At 43.6% G+C, this 23478-nt stretch overlaps 1 protein-coding gene across 4 annotated transcripts in view; it reads right to left on the minus strand.

Annotated features, from left to right (window-relative positions):
- IRAG1 (inositol 1,4,5-triphosphate receptor associated 1) overlaps window positions 1-23478 on the minus strand; it is a 132608-nt gene that overhangs the window by 8182 nt on the left and 100948 nt on the right. For all 4 annotated transcript variants that reach the window (XM_070473383.1, XM_070473382.1, XM_020911116.2 and 1 more), the window contains exons 15-20: window positions 21346-21487; window positions 12955-13004; window positions 11929-12036; window positions 10515-10579; window positions 2484-2603; window positions 1036-1170 (exon numbers count right to left, since the gene is read on the minus strand). In XM_070473383.1, coding sequence (XP_070329484.1) covers window positions 1036-1170; window positions 2484-2603; window positions 10515-10579; window positions 11929-12036; window positions 12955-13004; window positions 21346-21487 — 620 coding nt within the window. The remainder of the gene's footprint in view (window positions 1-1035; window positions 1171-2483; window positions 2604-10514; window positions 10580-11928; window positions 12037-12954; window positions 13005-21345; window positions 21488-23478) is intronic.

A 23478-nucleotide genomic window follows, 5' to 3' on the forward strand; every position in this document is an offset into this window, starting at 1 on the left:
CATTTTATTACATGATATGGCATGCATATGATTTCCAGAGTCTTTTAGCAATGAGACAGACAGCATACCCATCCTAAATGAAACAGTTGATTAGATTAATTGATCATTTTTGACTAAAATCATCCTGGACTGAAGGTAACCTGGGAGTCTAAAAGCAGTAATTTTGGTGAAGTGTTCCAAGTTAGCCGTAACTACATTTTAAAAATCCAAGACTCAAGACTTCTAGATTAAATAATGAGATAATGCTGCTGCTGCTGCTAAGTCACTTCAGTCGTGTCTGACTCTGTGAGACCCCATAGACGGCAGCCCACCAGGCTCCCCCTTCCCTGGGATTCTCCAGGCAAGAACACTGGAGTGGGTTGCCATTTCCTTCTCCAATAGAGATAACAGGGCCAGATATACAAAATTGGGGTCCTCCATTAAAATCCAGGACGTCAATTTGTCACTAGATCCATAGGGCACAGGTCGGGGAAGATGCTGGATCTACATTACCTTTATCTACATGTTACATAGACTTTTTCATAATTTTGCAGAAAATGCACTTAAAGTATAAAGTATGTTAAAAAAAAAAATCTGAGTTTTTCCAATCCAAAGTAAAAACACTGTCCAGATGACCAAATTTGTGTGGTCACCATGGAAGGAACCTTTTGGAGACTCATGGTTGCCACATATCATATCTCCATGTGTTCTCTCCACCCCATCCTCCTCTAGGGCTTCAGGCCAACTCCCTTGACCTTGGATCTCTCATGGGGATGGCTGGGCAGTAAGTTAACTGTGGTCCCTTGCATTTTCTCAGCTCTTAGGAACTCCTGACCCCACCCTTGGCCACCACTGACCCCTAAACCCTTGCCAACACCCCCTTGTTAACTACTTGGACTCTTTGGGATTCCCTCTGCCTCCTCCTCCAACATGAGTTCCCTCTCGGTTTCTGTTGGCTGCTCACTTAGGCCCTAGACTGCCTTGGGCTGGCCCCTCTAGGGACATTGTGCAGTGAAGGGAACTGAGACCCATTTTAGCAACTGTGAGAGCTCCAACCTGCTTCTCTGCTCCTTTTCCTCTTCCTCAGTTTCTTCTGCCTCTTCCGGCTCCTCGGGGATCTCACTCTTCTGTTCTTCTTCCTCCTCCTTCAGGTCTTGAAGCTCCTTGGTTTTCTTTAGACCTTCCTGGTATCTGGAAGGCCACAATGAACAACTGAGTCTGGAAAGGCCAGCAGATGCAGAGCATCCTTTCCCGAGTTGCCAGAGGAGGGGCACTGAGCACTTGCAGTGATTCTGCACTCACTTCCTGTGGCTCCACACAATAGGGAAAAGCCACCACATCCCACGGTGGCTCACATCAGGACGATTTCCCTTCACCCCCAGTCCTCCTTCCTGTTTATGCGAAAGTGTGACAAAACAGATAGGGAAAAAATGTGGGTGCAGTCTCCTGGCTAGATTCATCTCCAACAAACCACCTGAGAGGACTGAGGACTGCATCTGCTCTCTGTGTGGCCTTGGAGCCGTGGCTACGCCCCTGTGAAGGGGAGGGGCTGGCGCCCATTGCTCGGTGGCGGAGCGTTTTGAGAAAGTGACAAGAGTATAGCTTGGCCTAGGGAAGGTGCTCATACACAGGCCTGTTGGGAAGCTTTGCAGAAGTGAAATGCACACAAGTTCTCAGTAAATGGTCACAAAGCCAATGGAAGCATTCACTCCCCTCCATTCTAAGTACAGAGGACAGGTATGGGTGAAAAGACAGGCTTTTCGAGAGAAATCTTCTGACTTCCTTCTCCCAGGATTAATATCACCCTGAACATACTTTTCACTCGTCTAACAACCGAGTGTTTAAGGCCAGCAAAGTTGGGCTGGGGCAAACCCCACTGTGGTGCAGGTGCCATCACACCAAAGCCCACAGGTTCCCGGTCAGAGAGAGGCCGCATCTCCCTCAGGGGCTCCGGGGCAAGAAGCTCAGGGTGCAGTGCCTGGTCAGAGGTAATTCTTTACCTGGCTGGGCTGGGGCCCTGCTCAGTATTCTGTCCCACCAGTGACTGACAACAGGCCAAAGATGCTATTGAAGCTCAACTGGAGAAGGGAGTGGCTAGAAGTTGAGGAGACTCCTGTGACAAGAAGAAGGGATGACTGGGGCAGTTCTAGGAAGTGGGGCTGCAGCTGCTCCAGGACACTGCTGGCAGCGGCGTGACTGCTCTGGGCATGTGTCAGGAAGCCTCAGGCACCACCAAGAGGAACCCACCCAGAGCCTTTGACTTCCGGATCATTCTGGTGGCTTTATGCCTAAAAAGAGGGCAGTCTGGTTATTATCTAACCACACCCTCTTGCCCCATTTCCTCCTGTCTTTCCTGTGGAACAGTACTGCTCTTTCCTATATAACTCCTTACTCAGGCAAGGAGGTCCTGGGGCCATGAGTTGCTTCCCTAAATCCTTTAAGAAGCAGGAAAGGTCGGTGGGAAGGTATCCAGGTGACCTCAGGGCGGCTGACAGCTGACTCACCCCTTGTTGTAGGCTTCTTCCTCCATCCTGGCCTTAGCCTCCTGGCTGATCCCCTCCAGGCAGCTTGGAGTCGGCACAGAAGCAGAGGATTCACAATCTGGGTCCCCATTCGTCTTTCCACTAGTGAGAAGGCAAGTACAGGACATCCTTTCAGGGACAGATAGGGCATCTGAAAACCAAACCGTGTCTTTGGCCTGTTCCTGGCCAGAAGTGAGGAAGCTCATTTGGGTTGAATCTATTTCAATCTTTCTATCTTGAGATAAGATTTTTTTTTAAAGGCCCTGGTCCATGAATCCTCCCTAGACCCCCAAACATCAGTACTGTACCAGCACCCCTTTTCCCTCCTGCTCTCAAACCGACTTTCATTCTTATTCCAGGAGATGCTGTGAGTAGACAGACAGCTATTGGGAGCTCCAGGGCACTAAGAGGAAGAAGATGGGGGTGGACCAGATGTTCAGAGTCATCCCATCCCTGCAGTCCATTTTCTGTTTCATTCATTGAAATATCTACCCAGGATTAAGTCACAGGCACCTTGTAATGTTCAGGGGAGACATTAGAAAACAAAAGAAAAAGTCTTAGCCAACATGGAGCACAGCAGGAGAAAATGCCCAAACAAGTCACACACACACAAAAATAAATAAAATTAATTACAAATTGTGATGACTTTTAGGAGAGAAACAAACTCTGGGCAATGACGGAAAATAACAAGGGAAGAATCTGCTTAGATTGAGTGGCTAGAAAAGGCCTCTCGGAGATGGAATAACAGACCTGAAAGATGAGAAACCATCCATGTCTATGGCAGAGGGAAGATCATCCCAGGTAGAGGATGCAGATGTGTGAAGACCTTGAGATATAAAAGATGTGAAGTTTGAGGGACTGAAGAGAGGCAATGAAGTAAGAGTTAACTTCTGGACAAGACATATTTCTGAGGCCTGTGAGGCATCTAGGTGGAGATGTCAAGTTGGTAGTTGTATGTACCATAGTGTGTAAGAGGAGAGCTCTGGACTGTCTTGGAGATACTCAGAAGATAGCTGGTACTTAATGCCAGAGGAATGGAAAAGAATGTCTAGGGACAAGTATGAGGAAAGATGAGATGACCCAGGACCAAGCCACATGCATGTCCACGCTTAGCTCAGGTAGAGAAGGAGGACCCTGCGAAGGAGCTGAGAAGTAGGAGCCAGAGAGGTAAGAGGAGAACCCGGAGAGTGTGGAGTCCTGGGAGCTGAGAGAGTGTAAGCGGCTCTTTGTGGGAAACCGCCTTCAGCAGGAAGCCCCTTTTCTTGTCGCTTTAGCAAAGCTATGTTGTGACTAACCATTCATTCATTTATTCATGTCACACAGCATGTGGGATTTTAGTTCCTCACCCAGGAATCAACCTACCCCACCCCACCCCACCCCACCCCACCCCACCCTGTGTTGGAAGCTCAGAGTCTGAGCTACTGGTCTGCCAAGAAAGTCCCTGTAACTAATTTTTAAACCAGGCGCCACCATGCTCTACTTATCTCTGGCTCAAGCACAACTTGCCTAACTTTTTGGTTCCTCCTATAGATCAAAGAGGTAGAAATGAAGAATAAGTAACAGATGACCAGATCTCTTCCCTAGCTCCCCCTTCAGTCATCTCCCAAACAAACCATGTGACCAAACTGCGTGAACAATATAACATCTAGAGTCAATGAGACTACATGCAGTGGGGGGATAGTGACCACTCCGACCCCCATCCCAATGATTAACTGAGATGACTTCCCTCCGTCCCTTTAAAGGTTTCCTGGCCATGCAGGATCTTCGGAGGTGGTTTTGGGGGGCAGTGAGTCCACCATCTTCACAGACTACCAGCATTCTGATGAAAGGCATTTTCCTTTCTACCACTTTATTGATTTTTTAAGTGGCGAGCAATGGGACCCTCTTCCCCCGCCCGACCCGAACATGGAAAGCATGTCAAGGAGAGAGCATTGTCTCACACACACACTTCTGAGAATCTGACTCAGATGTGTATAGGAAAAGTGACTCTTGGAATGGATACCATGGAGGTCAAGAAGAGCTCTGGTGACACAGTAGGAGCCAAAGACAGATTGGAAAGGGCTGAGTGAAGACTGGGAGGTGAGGAAGGTGAAGACATAGACACAGGAAACTGACAAGGACCGGAAGTAGGGGGACGGTGTAGCTGAAGAAGTGGGTCAAAGGACAAAAACACATTTGAATGTGGATAGAAATGGTTCAGTAGAGGGGATGAGAGAAAATGGAGAACCAAAGAAATAAATCTGTTGAAAAGGAAAGTAGGGACAGACCTTAGAAAGGTAGAGAAACTTCTTAGTCATAACAAAGGCAGGAAGGTGATGGAGATGGTGGGCTGGGAATCTGGAAAAGGAAGATAAGAGGAATCTTCTCATCCAAGAGCTCAAATTTTCTCTATAAAGTGGAAAAACAAGGTCATCTACTAAAAGTGAGAAGTAGGGAGGCTAGGCAATCTTGAGGAGGGAAGAGAAGGTGTAAGCATCATGAGGTGGAGGTAAGGGGGACAAATGTGTTCGATTAAAGTAGGATAGCTGATGGTGCCAGGAGTCCATTTGAGGTATGAAATCACGAGTTGAAAGGAAATATCCTGATGGCCGTGCCTTCTCTATGGGTCCTGCAGCTCACCTAGGGGCCTGGAATTCCAATGGAAGTCTTTTCATGGCAGAGACCACAAACGAGGCAGAACAGTGACTAGGGCTTTGCAGCCAGGACTCTGAAGCTCACAGCTGCTACCCTCCCCGACCTTTCAGCCAGGCTTCATGAGTGAGTCTCCTCATTCTCGGCATCAGTTTCCTCGTCTTAGTTTCCTTCAGGCCTTGTAAAATTTACATTTGATCAGGTTGGAAACCAAAACCCATTGTGAACAAGAAAGAACACTCTAAAAATAGCTATTCATAACATTTCTCCTTTTAAAAATCACATTATCCACTCCCTTCTACATGACCTCTGCCTAATGTACAATTTCTTATTTTTCCAAACGATTGGAAAAGAGCAGAGAAACAGAGCTACAGCCAAGGGCAGGGAAAGCCATTCTTTTACAAAATGTGGTGGTGGTGGTTTAGTCAGTTAAGTCGTGTCCAACTCTTGTGACCCCATGGACTGTAGCCGGCCAGGCTCCTCTGTCCATGGGATTCTCCAGGCAAGAATACTGGAGTGGGTTGCCATTTCCTTCTCCAGGGGATCTTCCTGACCCAGGAATCGAACCCGGGTCTCTGCATTGCAGGCAGATTCTTTACTGACTGAGCTATGAGGGAAGCCCTTACAAAATATGGTAGGGGGTAAAATGTTTGCAGTTATTTCCTGACCCCTAGACTGAGCCTGTGTGTGTGTTAGTTGCTCATTTATGTCTGACTCTTTGCAACCCCATGGACTGTAGCCCACCAGGCTCCTCTGTCTGTAGAATTCTCCATGCAAGAATATTGGAATGGGTAGCCATTCGTTTCTCCAGGGTTTCTTCTTGACTCAGGGATCGAACCCAGGTTTCTTTTACTGCAGATTTTTTTTTACCATCTGAGCTATCAGGGAAGCCCCTAGACTGAGCTTATAGTTCCTTAAATATCTTCTCCAACTATCTGGAATCTTCTCCCCGTGCACTTCAAAGGCTTTGTTCAAATATATTTACCTTTGCAGAACTCTTGCTAATGTTTTCCTCTCTCTCATACCCTCTGGTTAAATTTGATCTCTCTCCCCCTTTATACCCTCAGGAAACCTCTTTTACAGCATAACTCAGAGCTATGGCACTTTTATACACATGCTCTTCCTTCTGTAAGACTGTGATTGCAGAGAAAGACTGTGTTTCCGTTTGAATGATGCTTAGCACATGGGAAATGCCTTTAAGTGTTTGCTGAGCTGTATTGCCTTCACTGTGGCTCATCCCCTGCCAGTTAATCTTACCAAATGGGCAGGTCTTCTATGTAAATGACTCTTTCCTGAGAACTCAGTGTTTGGACTGAGCTGAAGGAATCCCTACGCATGGTTGTAAACTTGGAGCTGAGCACAGCCTGTGCCCACCTAGAGATTTCTGGGCCAGACACTCATGGATCTTGGCATCTGTTCCCAGTTCATAATCTTGTGTGCTTTCTTCCTGAGACGACTGATTAGAATGAGGCTCATTGTTCTCTCTTGTCCACTGGGTCAAAAATGTTTGCCATTGTGCTTAGCTCTCAGTAATGTGAAGAGATATTTAGTCAAAATGTGTTGTTTGACCTGTAGATATATTAGATTCTATTTTTCCCACGTGGTCAACAGTATTTGAAAGCGACTCCAGTCCTTTCCCATGGTCAGATCTTACCTTCTCGGACTCAGCTATGTCTGTAAGCCACCCCCATTACCAAGGTTCCCTCAGACAAGTCCAGCCTGGGGGACCTTGGCTACAAGAACTTCCTTATTCTCGGTTACTCAGCCCCAGGTTCCTGGAGTTCACTAATAGGTTGATTGAGGGCTAATCCATTCCAGAATACTATCAGCAAAGGGGAACTGCTTAACTGTATATATTTAATGTCATATAAAATCTTTAAGCAATTATCTCGACTGCTTCAAAAATGTAGAAAATGGTTATTTTACAGAATAAAGAGAGAATTGCTCTGTGCTATCGCAATATAATGGCCCCTTTTATGAAGCCAGCCCTGTGCACCATCCGCATTTATGATGGTACTGATCCTTCAGTGAATGGCTCTGTGAGAACTTTGCACTCCCACCCACTCCACCCTCCACTCCACGCCCAGTCACAAAGTTTTTTCACAATAGCTCACAGGAACTTTTTCAAAAATAGCCCTTAAATCCACTCCCTTCTTGCATGTCACACCAAATTTCTTCCCATTTTTCCAGTTGGAGTGTCTATTAAGAGGTTAAGCACATGAGATCTATTATCTACTAGCTGTGTATCCTCAGGTATGTGATGGTTTCTCTGAGTTTCAGTTTCCTCATCTATAAGACAAAGATATTAATAGTATACCTTCCTCATGGTATTACAAGGATTAAAGGAGATCATTAATGTAAAGCAATTAGAGCAGAACTTGGCATAAAGTAAGCATGCAGTAAATAATAAGAGTAATTCTCATTATCTTCAATATTATTCCTTGATTACTCCATACTTTATTGCCTTAGTGCCTGGAATGTCATTAACCTCCTAGTTACCTGGTTAACTATTATAACCTTCAGGTTTCACTTTTAACATAAATTCCTAGAGGAAATGTTTTCTAAGCAATCCCCATTACCAAAACTGGGTGATGTGCTCATTTTCTTGTGTGTTGTTTCCTTATAACCTGTTCTTCCTTCTGATATCATTCATTACACTATATTGCAATAGGTTGTTTTCTATCTGTCTTTCCCATTATCCTGTGAGCTCCTTGAGTGCATTCCAGGTGCCTGGGTTTTGGTCATTAATTGGTGAAGAAACGAAAGAATATGAATAAATAGCTTTTTCAAGTTATGAAACTGTTCTTGGGCCTTATTCTATTTTAATCTTTAATACTAATTTAAAATATCACTCTCTCTATTTTCCTCTAAGTCTACAGGTTCCTAGACCTCTGTTGAGTGAAGAACAGGTTTCTGTGAAGTCATCTGGAAGAACAAGGCTCGGAATTCTTTCAAGTTATTATTGGGAGTGCAGTCTGTGATCAGGTATTTACTTGTGAACTATCCACAGGAAATATGATCTTCTCATCATCTTTCTTGTGCCTAGCCAATTCCCTACCTGTCAATCATTGTATGCTTAGGGAAATGTGAGATCATTTAAATATAATAATCTAGATAGCAATACATATTAACTGATAATGCATTGTTTCTCTTTAACAGTCTGGAAAAGGCAGTTATAAACAACTGTATTTCTGTTAGAATGGAAATTATGAATTCATTTTCCCTCACAGATTGTCTCATTGCTGATCTCTTGGCAATCTATTAGATATTTCCAGTTCCATAAATTTAGATCAAAATTACTTAGCATCTTTTAGAAATTCAGAGTGGGAAAGAAAAGAGAAAAAAAAGAAAGAAAGAAATCCAGAGCGGAGAGTTGCTGCTAATCTGAATCCCTCATCTTTTGAATAGCCCCTCCCCTTTTAGCAGTCATCTTTATAGACTGGACGTATTCCCAACAGGCAAGTCAACCATAGCATGGGTAATGTATCACAGTGGTCTTTTTGAATAGCCCATAAGAATGAGCAGCACACAGTTGCTTCTTCAGGGCTTCTTGCTCGACTAGGTTCAGTCCTCACTCTGTCCCTGTCTCTCCTGGTTCTATACCCTTGGAATGGTGCTGCCGCCACTGATCCTCATTCATTGCCACCCCTGATTCAGGGCTGCTGCCTACTGTCCCCAGTTTTGTACCTCATTTTCTCCTATTTAAGAACAGTTCAGATCCTTGATGATCTCTGCTGCCTCAGATGGAAGCTCTCAGCTGGCCTGAGCATTCGTTCTACAGAGTACAGGCCCTGCCCCATCCTAAAAGTCTGCTGGGGAGAAAGGGGATATAGATCTTCTGCCTTGACTGGCTCTACAGGTTGAGGGTTGAGAATGGAGCCTTGTTAGGGCCTTCTTGGAAAAGGGGTTGGTGTGTCCTAAGGTGGGACTTCAAGGGAGAATTTTAGCGTGCTTCTCACTCAGGGCATCAGATGACCATTCCTGGAGAGATTCAGAGACCATGGACTGGACACTGTGGCTCTAGGGACTTGGCAAGATTCTGTAGGCTCCATTACCTCCACACGGTTGTGAGTCTGTCAGCCCTTTACACTGTCCCTGTAGTGACCAAAAAAACAAAGAAACAAGCAAAACACCCTACTCAACATGAAGGATCTGTAAGCTTTCTCGGGGTAAGGTGGCAAGGTGAAAAACTGCCCAGCCAATGTCAAGATTAATGGGTAGAGAATGAACCACTGAGTGATAGGTTGGTGGTTGCATATACTGAGAAGTGAGGAAAACAGGCTGAGTCTGGGGTGGGGAGCTGGGAGCTTGCCTGTACTAAAAAAAGGCACACGACACAGACCTTCCTTGCCAGGTCAAGCAAAACTATTCTAACAGCAATGAAAAATGAAGTACTAAAGCTGTCTCAAGGCAAGGAAGAAGGAAGAATAGAGGTGTATGTTCTACCAAATGAAGAAAGACACAAGGGGAAAGTTCTGAGAGGTGGCAGCTGTGATCCAGATGTTTCCAGCAAGCAAATGAAAGAATTAGAAAAGCAAGTTATAAACTTCTCTGAGTATGTAGAAATAGCCTGCCTTGCTTCAGCTAAGAATGAAAAGAACTGCAAATAGCATAGATGCCTAGAAAAGTTACGTATAGCAGAAACTGTCTGTTGCCAACCCATTATTCACTCTTCCTCCTGTTTCCTAACAGCAACATGATTTTGCCTGGAAATTTGCTCTTCTTCATAGAGCCATTTGCTCCATGGGAAGCTGATCTTCTCTTCCCATCTCCAGGGTATAGTTTAAAACTATGACGACAATCTCATTGCCTGTGATTGGTTTAGAAAGGGACCATGTTCCAAATCTGCTAACAAGACAAAAAGGAAGACTGAAAGACTGGTTCCTAAGAAACAAACATGGGACAAGATGGCCCCTTCTTCCTCAAGATGTTGTCATATCTGGATGAAACACCTGGCATTAGCCATTTGCCACAAATCTGCTAATGAAGTCAACACGCAAACTGGGCAGAGAAAAGGAAACTATAGAGGCTGAGCTGGGGCCCTGCCATACCAGGAAAAGCCTCACCTACTATTTAAACACCTTTGATTTGGGGCTTTCTTGTATCTTGTAACTCAAAGGATCCTAATGAATAAAGAAGGCTTCTGTCTCCTCTGGGCTCTCCTAGGATTGAGGCACACTTAGACTCATCTCCAGCATCTTCCTTGTCCAGGAATTTTGCAAACTGGGTCTGAAATCTTTGTGGGTCTCAGAGTACCATTCATTTCCCCCTAGAACTTAATTTGCCTCCCACTGCATTTTGCGAGTGAGGATGGGAGGAAGGTGAGTTGGAGAACTTTTCCTCCAAGATCCCCAAAGTTAAGAAGGAAATGGACATACTTACTTTTCCAAAAGTGCAGGCAGTGCTGAGGTGACAGGTGGGTTGCCTTTCCCATTGGATGATTCTGACTAAATAGAAAACAGGAGATATTGAACTGGGATGAGCTAGGAAAGAAGAAGCCAGGGCTGACTGGTCTCTGAATCCTGGGGTAGGGCCTAGGCATTGAATGTCTAGAAGTATCCTGTGTGATTTTAATGGACAGCCCTGATTGCCAATCCCTAGTCTAAAGGAATGTATATTTGGAAACCACATTGTATATTTAGTATAGTTTGGGAAATAGTCTCCATTAAAATATACTAACTAGTACTCTTGAAGCTCCTTTTCAAAATTTTTTTTTCAAATTGCTTTATTTTAGTGAGTGATTTGGGGGTTTGTATTGACTTCATGGATGATTGAAATGCTCAAGGTCAGAAGAAGTGAAGGAAGTTTTAGAGTTATTGCCACCTATTACTAGTACAGTAAAGCTTTTCCTTGCTTATACAGTCAGATTAGATCTTTGTAGAACAGTGCTGATCATGAACAGGGCATACAGAAACAACTAGAGAAATAATTTACAGAGTTTTAAATAGGATTAACCAGATTCACAAAGTTCTGAAACAGTTTACAGGAACAGTCTTTGTTTAAAAAAAAATTGAAATGCATTTTTTTCTAATTATAAGTAATACAGTTTTACTATAGAAATATAAAAAGGGATCAAAAAATTAAAATTGCCTGAGTTTTTACCACTGCCCGGAAATAGCTATTATTTGTAATTCCATATATATTCTTTCAGAATATTCTATGTCTACACATAGAAAAACACTTTTTCAAAGCTACAAAACAGAGTTACACTGTAAATACTGGGGTTTTGCTTTTTGTTTATAATAAATTATGGACTTTCTTCATGCCAATAAATAAAAATTTACATTTTAATCGTTATATTTAGCAACCACATAGAAACTCCTTATTGGGCTATTCATAATTTACTTACATAGATCTCTTATTAATGGAAATTCTGGTTATGTCCAATCTTTCAATGTTGTAAACAGTGCAGTAATGAATCAAGGCAGGGTAACACTGGGTTGAAGAACTCAGGCTCTGGAATCAGAGCACCTAGGGTTCAAAGCTCAGCACCACTTACTCCACAATGCAACTTTCAGCTGTTTAAACCCACTGTGGAATGGAGGGTTCTGGTTTAAGCATGAAGAGAGATATACTTTGCAAGGAACACTCTCTGAGTGGCCAGCACCTTGCTCAAGGATACTATGTCTTCTTCTCTGGGCAGTGCAAGACATGGGGCCTGGTCTATGCTGAGGTTTCTCAGCCTATAGCCTATAGCACAGAATCTGTGCTGTGAATTTCCCCACTTCTTTGATGCTGCCCCATCCAGGTCACCTCCACGGTTGTGAGCCTGAGAGGCAAGCATCATGATACTCACCAGGGCTGGTAAGGAGGGGATGGGGGATGAGCTGGGTGACTGGCCCGGCAGGTTCAGGATATTAAACTTGGGCACCACGGCAACGCTGACCCTCCGGCGGGGCATATTCTGTGGGAAGAGAATGGATCCACTGTCACAGAGGAAGCATCCAAAGTTCAGAAAGGCCTGGGAATGCCTACTAATTCCTAATGCTGTATTCATTGGATATTCTGGCTTTAGGGTAATGATGGCGGTGGAGGTTGGGGTGGAGAGAGTGGCCAAAATTAACAAATTTTTTTATTACTGAGGAGTGAGTTCTCAACATCTTCTGATTTTTTAAAGATTTTTTAAATGTGTATCATTTCTAAAGTCTTCATTGAATTTGTTACAATATTGATTCAGTTTCATGATTTGGTTTTTTGGCCATGAGGCATGCGGGTTCTTGGCTCCCTGAGAAGTGAAAGGGAAAGTGGCTCAGTCGTGTCCGACTCTTTGTGACCCCATGGACTATACAGTCCATGGAATTCTCCAGGCCAGAATACTGGAATGAGTAGCCTTTCCCTTCTCCAGGGGATCTTCCCAACCCAGGGATCGAACTCAGGTCTCCTGCATTGCAGGTGGATTCTTTACCAACTGAGCTGTGAGGAAACCAGGGATCAAACCCACACCTTCTGCATTGGAAGGTGAAGTTTCCCAACCACTGGACTGCCAGGGAAGTCCCAATTCTGATTTTAATTAATCAGATCCTAAAGAAATGGAACAAAAATGACCCCTAGTCATTTGACAGTGTATGAAATCCTGACTAGCATAGGAAAACTATCTATGACAATACTAAAGTGTGTGCATCATTTCATGTTCATTAAAGAAATGGTACAGCCTGGGAAGTCAAGAGCAAGGGAAGGTTGGAGGATGAGCTAGCAAGTGTGGGAAGCTGAATGAGAAACTCTGTCCAGAGGTTCTCTGGCACTTGTATATCCAAGAATGAATGATTTCCTGGTTGACTGTAGAAATTTCTTTCTCTCCCCAGTTTTCCTTGAATATGCATACCTTTCCCAGGGAGAGGGACATGGACCGCGCTGTGCGAGGGACTCCGTCTTCTGCAGGAGGAGGAAACAGAGAAGAGAAGCCAGGTAAGTTTTCAGAGTAGGCTCCAGCAGGAAGCCGATCACAGAAACTGAGCCAAGGTCTCTATGGACCAGAACTGACCCTCAAGGGATGCCCCAAGGGCCTAGGTGCCGAGGTCACTGACTTTGACACTTGACCCTTTGAGACAGTCACCTGCAGAATGGGGTTTCTAGGGGACAGGACCTTCAACCTAACTCCTCTGGACACTATGAGAAGTCTCGGTCTTGCACCTGACACCACTGCACCATCTCTGGATTATGCCCTGGTGAGTGTATGAGGATTCCTCCTAGCAATACCAGGGTTTATTGGATCATCTTAGTCATTCAAGGGGTGTACAGTCAAGGAAATTATGAGCAAGGAAGGTGTGGTGTCAATAAAAAATGGAAACTTAACAACAGTAATTTTAATATGTCATCTACAAAATAATTTTGAACAAAGGAAACCAGCATACTCAGATTTTCTTCTGCTTAGTACATATATTAAATGATAAAATTTATGTTAAATATTTAGCACCACACATGGATAATACTGCCACTAGGAAACACAAATATGTGTAAAGAAAGGTTTTTGACAGCTCAATTCAGTTTGCTTTAGCTTGTATGGCTTTCTATTTCTCACATTCATGTATTTCAGGTGTCTCTCTTGAAAAGCACATAATTAAACACATCTTTTTTAATCTAATCTGAGGTTTTCTATTAACCAACAGTTCTAAGCTGTTTATATTTCTTGCAATTGATATATTTCTACTACCTTATTTTGTATTTTCTAATTACCTTGCTTCATAAATCAAATTTATTTTAACTACCCCTCCCTAAATTGATTTGGAATTTATATATTTTAGTTGTAATCTTTGGTGTGCCCCCTTAAATTTTTAACATGTTATTTGACTTTAGATTTAAATTAATTAAGATCTCTAATCTTCCTGAACCATCCTTAAAACAATGATCATGCCTTCAAATCTTAAATTATATTGTTTTTCAATATTTTTATTTCACTTTGTTTTTGTAATCTCAAATTATTGTGACCGTTGGTTTACACAGTGGCTATTTGTTTAGATTTACTTACATGTTTACAAATGTCTTTGATTACCATCTCTTCTTGCATTCAACCTTCTTTCGATCTCAATTTTATTTTTCCTTAAGTGCATCCTTTAGTTGTTCTTTTGGTAAGGGGCTGTGAGAAGTCAAATTTCTCAGTTTTGTCATAAAATGTCTTTCCATAGCCCTTAAGCTTGCATGACAGTTTAGTTGGTAGTATTATCTCTGGGTTGACAGTTATTTTCTCTCAGCTCTTTCAACACTTTACTTCATTGTCTCCTGGTACTGGTCGGTATTGGTTGTGGGAATTGTCACTCCTCTGCAGATAATCTGTCCTCTCTCTCTGGTTACTTTTAATATCTTCATTTTGTCCTTGGGATTCTAAAGTTTATCTTTGATGTGTTTTTCTTTTGCTTGGGAGTCTCTGTACTTTCTAAATGCAATGATTCATGTCTTTCTTTAGTTCTGAAAAATTCTCAGTTCCTGGGAAATTCATTTGAATATTTTCTCTCCTGATGTATATCCTAATAAGTGTATTTCAAATCTTTTTTATTTTATATCCCATGTCATATATCTTATAACATTTCTTTCATATTTTAAATTAATTTATCTCTCTGAACCACGTTGTGGGTGACTTCCTCAAGTCTGTGTTCTGGCTAACAAATTTTTTCCTCAACTGTTTCTAATCTGATGTAAATGTTATACCAATCAGGATAAGTGAGGCTATGCTACAATAATAAAAGTAGGAAGTCAAGAAACACCTGGAGTAACAAGCAAATTTGGCCTTGGAGTGCAGAATGAAACAGGGGAAAGGCTAATAGAGTTTTGCAAAGAGAATGTACTGGTCATACCAAACACCCTCTTCCAACAACACAAGAGAAGACTCTACACATGGACATCACCAGACGGCCAATACTGAAGTCAGATTGATTATATTCTTTGAGGCCAAATATGGAGAAGCTCTATGCAATCAGCAAAAACAAGACCAGGAGCTGACTGTGGCTCAGATCATGAACTCCTTATTGCCAAATTCAGACTTAAATTGAAGAAAGTAGGGAAAACCACTAGACCATTCAGGTATGACCTAAATCAAATCCCTTATGATTATACAGTGGAAGTGAGAAATAGATTTAAGGGACTAGATCTGATAGACAGAGTGCCTGATGAACTATGGACGGAGGTTTGTGACATTGTACAGGAGACAGAGAGCAAGACCATCCCCAAGAAAAAGAAACGCAAAAAAAAAGCAAAATGGTTGTCTGAGGAGGCCTTACAAATAGCTGTGAAAAGAAGAGAAGTGAAAAGCAAAGGAAAAAAGGAAAGATACATCCCTTTGAATGCAGAGTTCCAAAGAATAGCAAGGAGAGATAAGAAAGCCTTCCTCAGTGATCAGTGCAAAGAAATAGAGAAAAACAATAGAATGGGAAAGACTAGAGATCTCTTCAAGAAAATTAGATATACCAAGGGAACATTTCATGCAAAATGGGCTCAATAAAGGACAGAAATGGTATGGACCAAACAGAAGCAGAAGATATTAAGAAGAGGTGGCAAGAATACACAGAAGAACTATACAAAAATGATTGTCATGACCCAGATAATCATGATGGTCTGATCACTCACCTAGAGCCAGATATCCTGGAATGTGAAGTCAAGTGGGCCTTAGGAAGCATCACTATGAACAAAGCTAGTGGAGGTGATGCAATCCCAGTTGAGCTATTCAAATCCAAAAAGACGATGCTGTGAAAGTGCTGTACTCAGTATGCAAGCAAATTTGTAAAACTCAGCAGTGGCCATAGGACTGAAAAAGGTCAGTTTTCATTCCAATCCCAAAGAAAGGCAATGCCAAAGAATGCTCAAACTACCACACAATTGCACTCATCTCACATGCTAGCAAAGTAATGCTCAAAATTCTCCAAGTCAGGTTTCAGCAATATGTGAACCATGAACTTCCAGATGTTCAAGCTGGATTTAGTAAAGGCAGAGGAACCAGAGATCAAATTGCCAACATCTGCTGGATCATTGAAAAAGCAAGAGAGTTCCAAAAAAACATCTATTTCTGCTTTATTGACTATGCCAAAGCCTTCGACTGTGTGGATCACAATGAACTGTGGAAAATTCTGAAAGAGATGGAAATACCAGACCACCTGACCTGCCTCTTGAGAAATCTGTATGCAGGTCAGGAAGCAACAGTTAGAACTGGACATGGAACAACAGACTGGTTCCAAATCAGGAAAGGAGTACATTAAGGCTGTACATTGTCACCCTGCTTATTTAACTTCTATGCAGAGTACATCATGAGAAACGCTGGGCTGGAAGAAGCACAAGCTGGAATCAAGATTGCCGGGAGAAATATCAATAACCTCAGATATGCAGATGACACCACCCTTCTGGCAGAAAGTGAAGAAGAACTAAAGAGTCTCTTGATGAAAGTGAAAGAGGAGAGTGAACAAGTTGGCTTAAAGCTCAACATTCAGAAAGCTAAGATCATGGCATCCAGTCCCATCACTTCATGGCAAATAGATGGGGAAACAGTGGAAACAGTGGCAGACTTTATTTTTCTGGGCTCTAAAATCACTGCAGATGGTCATTACAGCCATGAAATTAAAAGATGCTTACTCCTTGGAAGGAAAGTTATGACCAACCTAGACAGCATATTAAAAAGCAGAGACATTACTTTGTCAACAAAGGTCCGCCCAGTCAAGTCTATGGTTTTTCCAGTAGTCATGTATGGATGTGAGAGTTGGACTGTAAAGGCGGCTGAGCGCCAAAGAATTGATGCTTTTGAACCGTGGTATTGGAGAAGACTCTTGAGAGTCCCTTGTACAGCAAGGAGATCCAACCAGTCCATCCTAAAGGAAATCAGTCCTGAATATTCATTGGAAGGACTGATGTTGAAGCTGAAACTCCAATACTTTGGCCACCTGATGCGATGAGCTGACTCATTGGAAAAGACCCTGAGGCTAGGAAAGATTGAGGGCAGGAGGAGAAGGGGACAACAGAGGATGAGATGGTTGGATGGCATCACCAACTCGATGGACATGAGTTTGAGTAAACTCCGGGAGTTGGTGATGGACAGCGAGGCCGGGTGTGCTGCAGTCAATGGAGTTGCAAAGAGTCGGACACGACTGGGTGACTGAACTGAACTGAACAACCACGAAGTCTCTGTGGCTTGTAACAACTAAGATTTATTTCTTGCTTTTGCTACATTGCTTATGAGTCAGCAACAGGCTCTGCTCTGCATTTCCTCACTCAGGACACAGGCTGATGGAGCTTCTACTATTCTGGAGCAGGGATGATTATCATGTCTGGTGGAAGGAAACACAGGGCAAATTGCATACTAGTTCTTAGGGATCTCAGCTCAAATGTGATACATGTCCTTCCACTGACATTTAATGACAAATCACATTGCCTCACCTAACTTCAAGGGGATGGAGAAGTGTGCCCAGGAGGAGATGTGAATACTGAGAAACAGCTTCAACTATAGGAACTACCAAAGGGTCCAACTACCAAAAAGAGTCGTATATAACTGAGCGACTGAATAGCTGAACTAAAAGTAACTACCACACCCTCAACACTGAGTTTTTAATTTTCATGCCTCTATTCCTCATATCAAGGATATTTTTTATAATTGTATCCTTTTATTCTCATATTTTTGATTTGTTCTTTTTTGCCTCTAATTTTACGCACAACTTTAAAAACTTTTTAAGATTGCTTTATTGTCTGCTGTGTTTAGGATACAGTCCTATTGTTTGGGTGTCTGATGATTCTCACTGATGGTAGATTGTTTTATTTTATAATTCTGTATGGTCAACTCATCTCCTGTGAAGTTTTACTTAGAGGCTTCTGTGTTTCCTGGGCACAGGGTGTGTCTCTCCATAGTGGTTTGTATTTATTTCCAACAGTGTTCCTAGCAGCACCATTGTGATGTTCTTTTCAGAATCTCTGCATATTGCATCATCTCTTCTGTTATGGCATGTACTTTGTGGGTTTGCAGTTTTCCTGTGAGGAAGGAGAAAGTTTTTTTTCCTATCAGAGTCCTGGGCGAAGCAGATAAACTTCCTTGATTTGTTCCATTGTGACTGTTCCAAAGATGCAGTCCTTGGGAAGTCTTCACTTTCTATAGGAGGCTCAGAGTCAGCTCCCTGCTGTGGGGTCCCTGAGGCCTCATCTCAGATTGCATGTGAGTGCAAAAGCCCAGAGTCCAGATAGCTGAGGCTGACTCTTATCCCCAAGGAAGCTGCAGGGTCAGCTTGGTTTCAGTTCTCTTTTCTTTTCTTGTATCTGAGTATTTCCATTTCTTTTCTTGTGGATTCAGCTATTCCTTTAGGCTAACGTTTGATTCACTTTATCCAGCAGAAATTTCTAAGTATTTGTAGTCAAAGGATTTTCAAGTTTTCCAGTCAGCCAAAATAGCAGTACCAGAAAACATTCTTTGTATTTGAAGAGTTCATACAATTAATAAAAAACCAATCTCACAAGAGGGACAAAGAATTAAAGAATTTACACAAGTAGAAATACAAAGGCCCAACAAACATTTGAAAATGAATGTCAAAAAATACAAATTAAAACTATGAGAGAGGTACAATATTGGTTCAAAGTAAAAAATATTTTTAAAAAGAAAAGAAAAAAAAGACAGGGCTGTCCATGGTATGATAAATTGAGCATTACTGTTACCCATTAAATGGAAATATCAATGGGTTATTTGGAAATAATTTACTTTAAGAACCTTATAAATATTCCTTTCCCCTGAGCCAGTATTTACACCTCTGGAATCTACCTTAATCCAAAATGCAGACAACTGGCAAGTTTCACATTCAGAAAAAAAATAGATGTTATTTTTTTCTTTTGAATGTGTATCACCTTTCTTGAAATCAGAGATATTTTTCTTGCCCTGTAGTCTTCAGAGTCTCAGGCATAAAGAAAGATTACATATGTAACAAAGAAGTCATATAAAATCTTAAGGAACAAGCACCATCAGGGAATGGTCACAGGGCAGCTGATGGGTATGTCTGGCCCCTCTGTACCAGCCCAAACTGAAGTGTAGCTTGGAAAAACAGTGGAGTGGAACCAGATTGTGAAAACCACACATTCACCATTCAACACTCAGCTACCGGCTCCCGTCTTAACGTAAGCACTTTCTTGTGCCCCCAGACTGAACGTGGTTCTCTGCCATGTGCTCCCCATAAAGTCTGCTTTCTTCTGTCATGGCACCACTTACCCTGCCCTGCCCTCACCACAGGCTGGGAGCTCCCTTGGGTCAGGCGCAGGCTACCCTTCACCTCTCTAGTCCAGTATCACATGGCACACATCTGAGGTACTCAATAAGTGTCTATAGAACTGATGGATGAGACTCATGGGCGACTGTGCTCATTCCACCAACTGTGGGTAAGGTGGTTTGCATGAGACCTTGCACCTTGCAGGACAATAATGCAAGCACCTGCGTGTTAGGATTTCTTTTGTGGCAGCTTCTCCAACTTCCAATACTGACAGAGAGAGGTTTGTTAGAGGCCCAGATGCATGTGGGTCAGGAGTCTTGCTGCCAAGATCCAAAACAGACGGTCTGGAGTGAGTGTGTGCTGCCTTCGGACTCTGGGAAGTATCACTGATATTCCCCAGGAAACTTATGAAACCTCCTGTTTATAAAGGTTTCTCCATCTGTTATACTTTCCCTCCTCCTGCTCTTGGTAACACGGATGTTTGCATTCCACAGGGATTCCTGTCACTAAAAGGTCTGTTTTCTCCTGCGAACACCACCCTCATCAGCCAGAGCTCAAACCCTGGCAGCTCCCAAGCACCATCCTCCTCCCCTTGGACTGCAGCAAAGCCTCCAAACTCATCTCTCCACTCCCAACATCCACTCCTAATACATCATCCACTCTGAAGTCAGAGCAATGTTCTAAAAATAAGATCTGACTATGGCAGCTGGAGTAAACTCACGGGTGTCTCCTCATTGCCTGCGGGGCAAACACCCAGATTGTTCTCAGGGCCTGGCATGTGGCCCAGGTCTAACAAGTCTTACCTTCAGCCTGTCACTGACACACTCCAACACCACAACCAAACATAAGACGGTTTGTTTCAGAGTCTTCTCACCCCAACCCCCACATCTTTGCACATGCTGTTTCCTCCACCTGGAGTGTATTTCCCCCTCTAGTCTGGATAACTCCTATTTTTACTTTAAAACATAGCAACTCTTTTACTGCATAGCACAGGGAACTACATTTGAAATCCTGTGATAAACCATAGTGGAAAAGAAAATGAAAAGGAGTGTATATAATATGTGTGTAAACTGAGTCACTTTGTTGTATAGTAGTAATGAACACAACATTGTATATTAACTATACTTCAATAAAAGATTAAAAAAAACACTGCAATTCAGTATCAAGTGAAATCAGGTGGCCCTCTGTGGTTCTATAGCAATCTGTCTAGAACTAAAAAAAAAAAAAAAAGTCTTTCTTTAAAGCACTTGTCTTGCCCACAGTTCTGCTAGTTATCTTAGCAGTAACTCCTTTAGCCAGGCTCTCACTCCATCCCCACTGCCCAGACTCCACCTCTCATCTCGACTCCTGTAATAGCTGGCTCCTGGGTTTCCCTGTCTCTGTCTTTACCCCAGTGATGTAACTGTCACACTATTGCCAGAGGGAATCTTCTAAACTATATATGATGATGGCAACTCCCTGATTAAAATCTTTGGTTGGATCCCCAATGCTTTCCAGAATAAAAATGCAAATTCCTTATCATGTGCTGCCCAAAGTAGGGACCCCAAAGCAAAAGACTGTGAGGTCTGGGTCTGTCAGTCTCACGTGAAGTGAAAGTTGCTCAGTCATGTCTGACTCTTTGCGACCCCGTGGACTAAACAGTCCATGGAATTCTCCAGGCCAGAATATTGGAGTGGGTAGCCTTTCCCTTCTCCAGGGGATCTTCCCAACCCAGGGATCAAACCCAGGTCTCCAGTATTGCAGCCAGGATTCTTTACCAGCTGAGCCACCAGTCAGTCTCATAAAGAAGGTTAAATTCTTGCAGCCTATGGGCTCTGCATTACTAGTCAGCTTCTCTGGTTATTTTTATCAGGAGTTGCTTGGAGGCCATTCATGCTTTCTGGTTCCAGGTCCCCAGGGCTCACTGGAGCAGTGGCTGCAAGGCCCTTGTGGGCAGCTTTGGGTGGGGCAGCAAGCCTCGCTCACCCTGACATAGGCCCTGGGACTGCCCCATAGGTGTGATCCTAGTCTGGATCCATCAGGGCCAAGGTAGGGCAGTGGGCAGGAGTCTAGTTCCTTACCAGAGGGGCCACAGCTACGGCTCGAATTCTGATTTGCAAGTTTTTTAAACTCCATGAGCTCTGCATGGTCCTTCTCATACGTCCTCTTTAGGTTCTCCACATACTGCATCATCACTTCTGTTGCTTTTGACATGCGTTTTTCCTGCAGGGATGGAGAGGAAAAGCTCATCAGCCCAGCTTGCTCTGAGCCAGGCTCTGGGCTGCAGGATTTGAAAGGTTACAGGGCTACGACTCTACTCTTTAACAGTTTGCTGTCTGGGGTGTGAGCTGAAACCGGCTCAGGCACCTGCCCTCAAGGAGAACAAGAACAAGCCTAGCCATAAGGCCTCAGGAGAGGAGAAGGAACAGAATCCTCTCTGCAGAGAGTGGGTCAGGGGAGGCTTCATGAGACGGGGTGAAGTGCTGTAGGGCGTGGGCGGCATCTGGGCACGTAGCTATGAGCATGAGAGACAAAGAGCGTTCAGCCAGGGAACTCCAAGAGCCAAGGTCTAGAGGCAGGACATTACCAGGCTTATATCAAGGTGAGGATTCCCCCTCCAGAGAGAATCCTCTGGAGAGTAAAGGAGATGCCTTCAGGAATCATGGGCTTCCCTGGTGGCTCAGAGAGTAAAGAATCTGCCTTTAATGCGGGAGACCCAGGTTCGATCCCTGGGTTGGGAAGATCCCTTGGAGAAGGAAACAGCAATCCACTCCAGTATTCTCGCCGGGAGAATTCCATGGACAGAGGAACATGGCGGGCTACAGTCCATGGGGTCACAAAGAGTCAGACACAACTGAGTGACTTTCACTTACTTATCAGGAATTGTGCTGGGGCAATAGGCATATACCAGAACTGTCTGGAAAGCCAGGAAAGCACAGGTCATCCTGCTTATGTAGGAATCAGCAAATGGTTGGGTTTGTTCACAAGGCAAAAAGGTGAGTTAGCGCTGAATTGAGTGCTAGAATAAGGAGTTTGGACTCATTCTGAAGGAAGAGGGGAGCCATTGAATGTCTTTTTTTTTTTTTTTTTCATTGAATGTCTTAAAGGAGTATCATAATCAGTTCACCCGTGGAGAGTGGTCTGAAGGAAACAAGATGGGTGGCAGCTAGAGCAACAAGGAAAATGAGGATGAGTGCCTGAACCAGTCCAGTGGAACCAGAGAGGACTCTGAGGACTGAGACTCAGAAGCCACTTGGAGAAGGGTGCAGGCTGGAGTGAGCAGCTCGTGCACGGAGCAGCACGTTCGCAAAGACCGTGCAAAGCGAAGAGTCTTCTCTGCCGACACCTCTCAAAGCACTCAGAGAGCCCATGACCTGCCTGCAGAGGGGCATGCTCAGTGACCAAACCCTGGACAAAGTCCCTGTAGCCCTGAGCTGAGACCAGCCACTTCCCTAAAGCTCTCACTTTGCACTGCTCCCAGCTGGAATAGCTTCCTGGGTGCTGCCTCCCAGGAACGTTGGGTGACTTTTCCCTAGAAGAACACAGGTGGGACAGCCCTGTGGCTTGTTCTTTCATTCTATGCGAACCGCCCAGGGCCGGGCCCCAGGAACACCCCTGCCATGCAATCCACATAGCAGGACACATGGTACACAGGTCCATGGTAACAGCAACAGCGACAACAACATCCTGGAGCTTTACCGGTGTCACAGCAGCCTTGTATGGCAGACACTGCATTCTACAGTTGGAGCAGCTGGCGCACAGAGAGCTCGTTAACTGACCCAAGGTCACACAGTGAATCCTGGTAGAATCAGAATGAAAACTCAGGCCATCTGGCCCCACAACACCATGATGGGTGGGGGCAATACCTTGTGTGCCTCAAGACTTCAAAGTGGCTGCAAGGGAGCCACACTTGGGCTTACATCCCAGGTTTGCCCGTCACTAGTGCTATTACCTTTCTGAGACATCACATCTTTATTGAGGAATATCTTTCCAAGGTTACTGGGGACGATTAATGAAACAAAGCAGGTTTTCCTAAAGCATGTTTTGCCAAACACTAATTCCATGGGAGTTGAGTAGGTATTTTATAGTGAGAAAAAAAAAAAAAAAAAGGAAGGGGTGGTTCTTTATTCAAATACATTTGAGAACTACACAGGTAACATTAAACAGGATTTTTCATTACAGGACTTCTCAAAGCCTTGCTTATGCCAACATGC

Source organism: Odocoileus virginianus, chromosome 10, assembly GCF_023699985.2.
Source record: "Odocoileus virginianus isolate 20LAN1187 ecotype Illinois chromosome 10, Ovbor_1.2, whole genome shotgun sequence".
Lineage (NCBI taxonomy): Eukaryota > Metazoa > Chordata > Mammalia > Artiodactyla > Cervidae > Odocoileus > Odocoileus virginianus.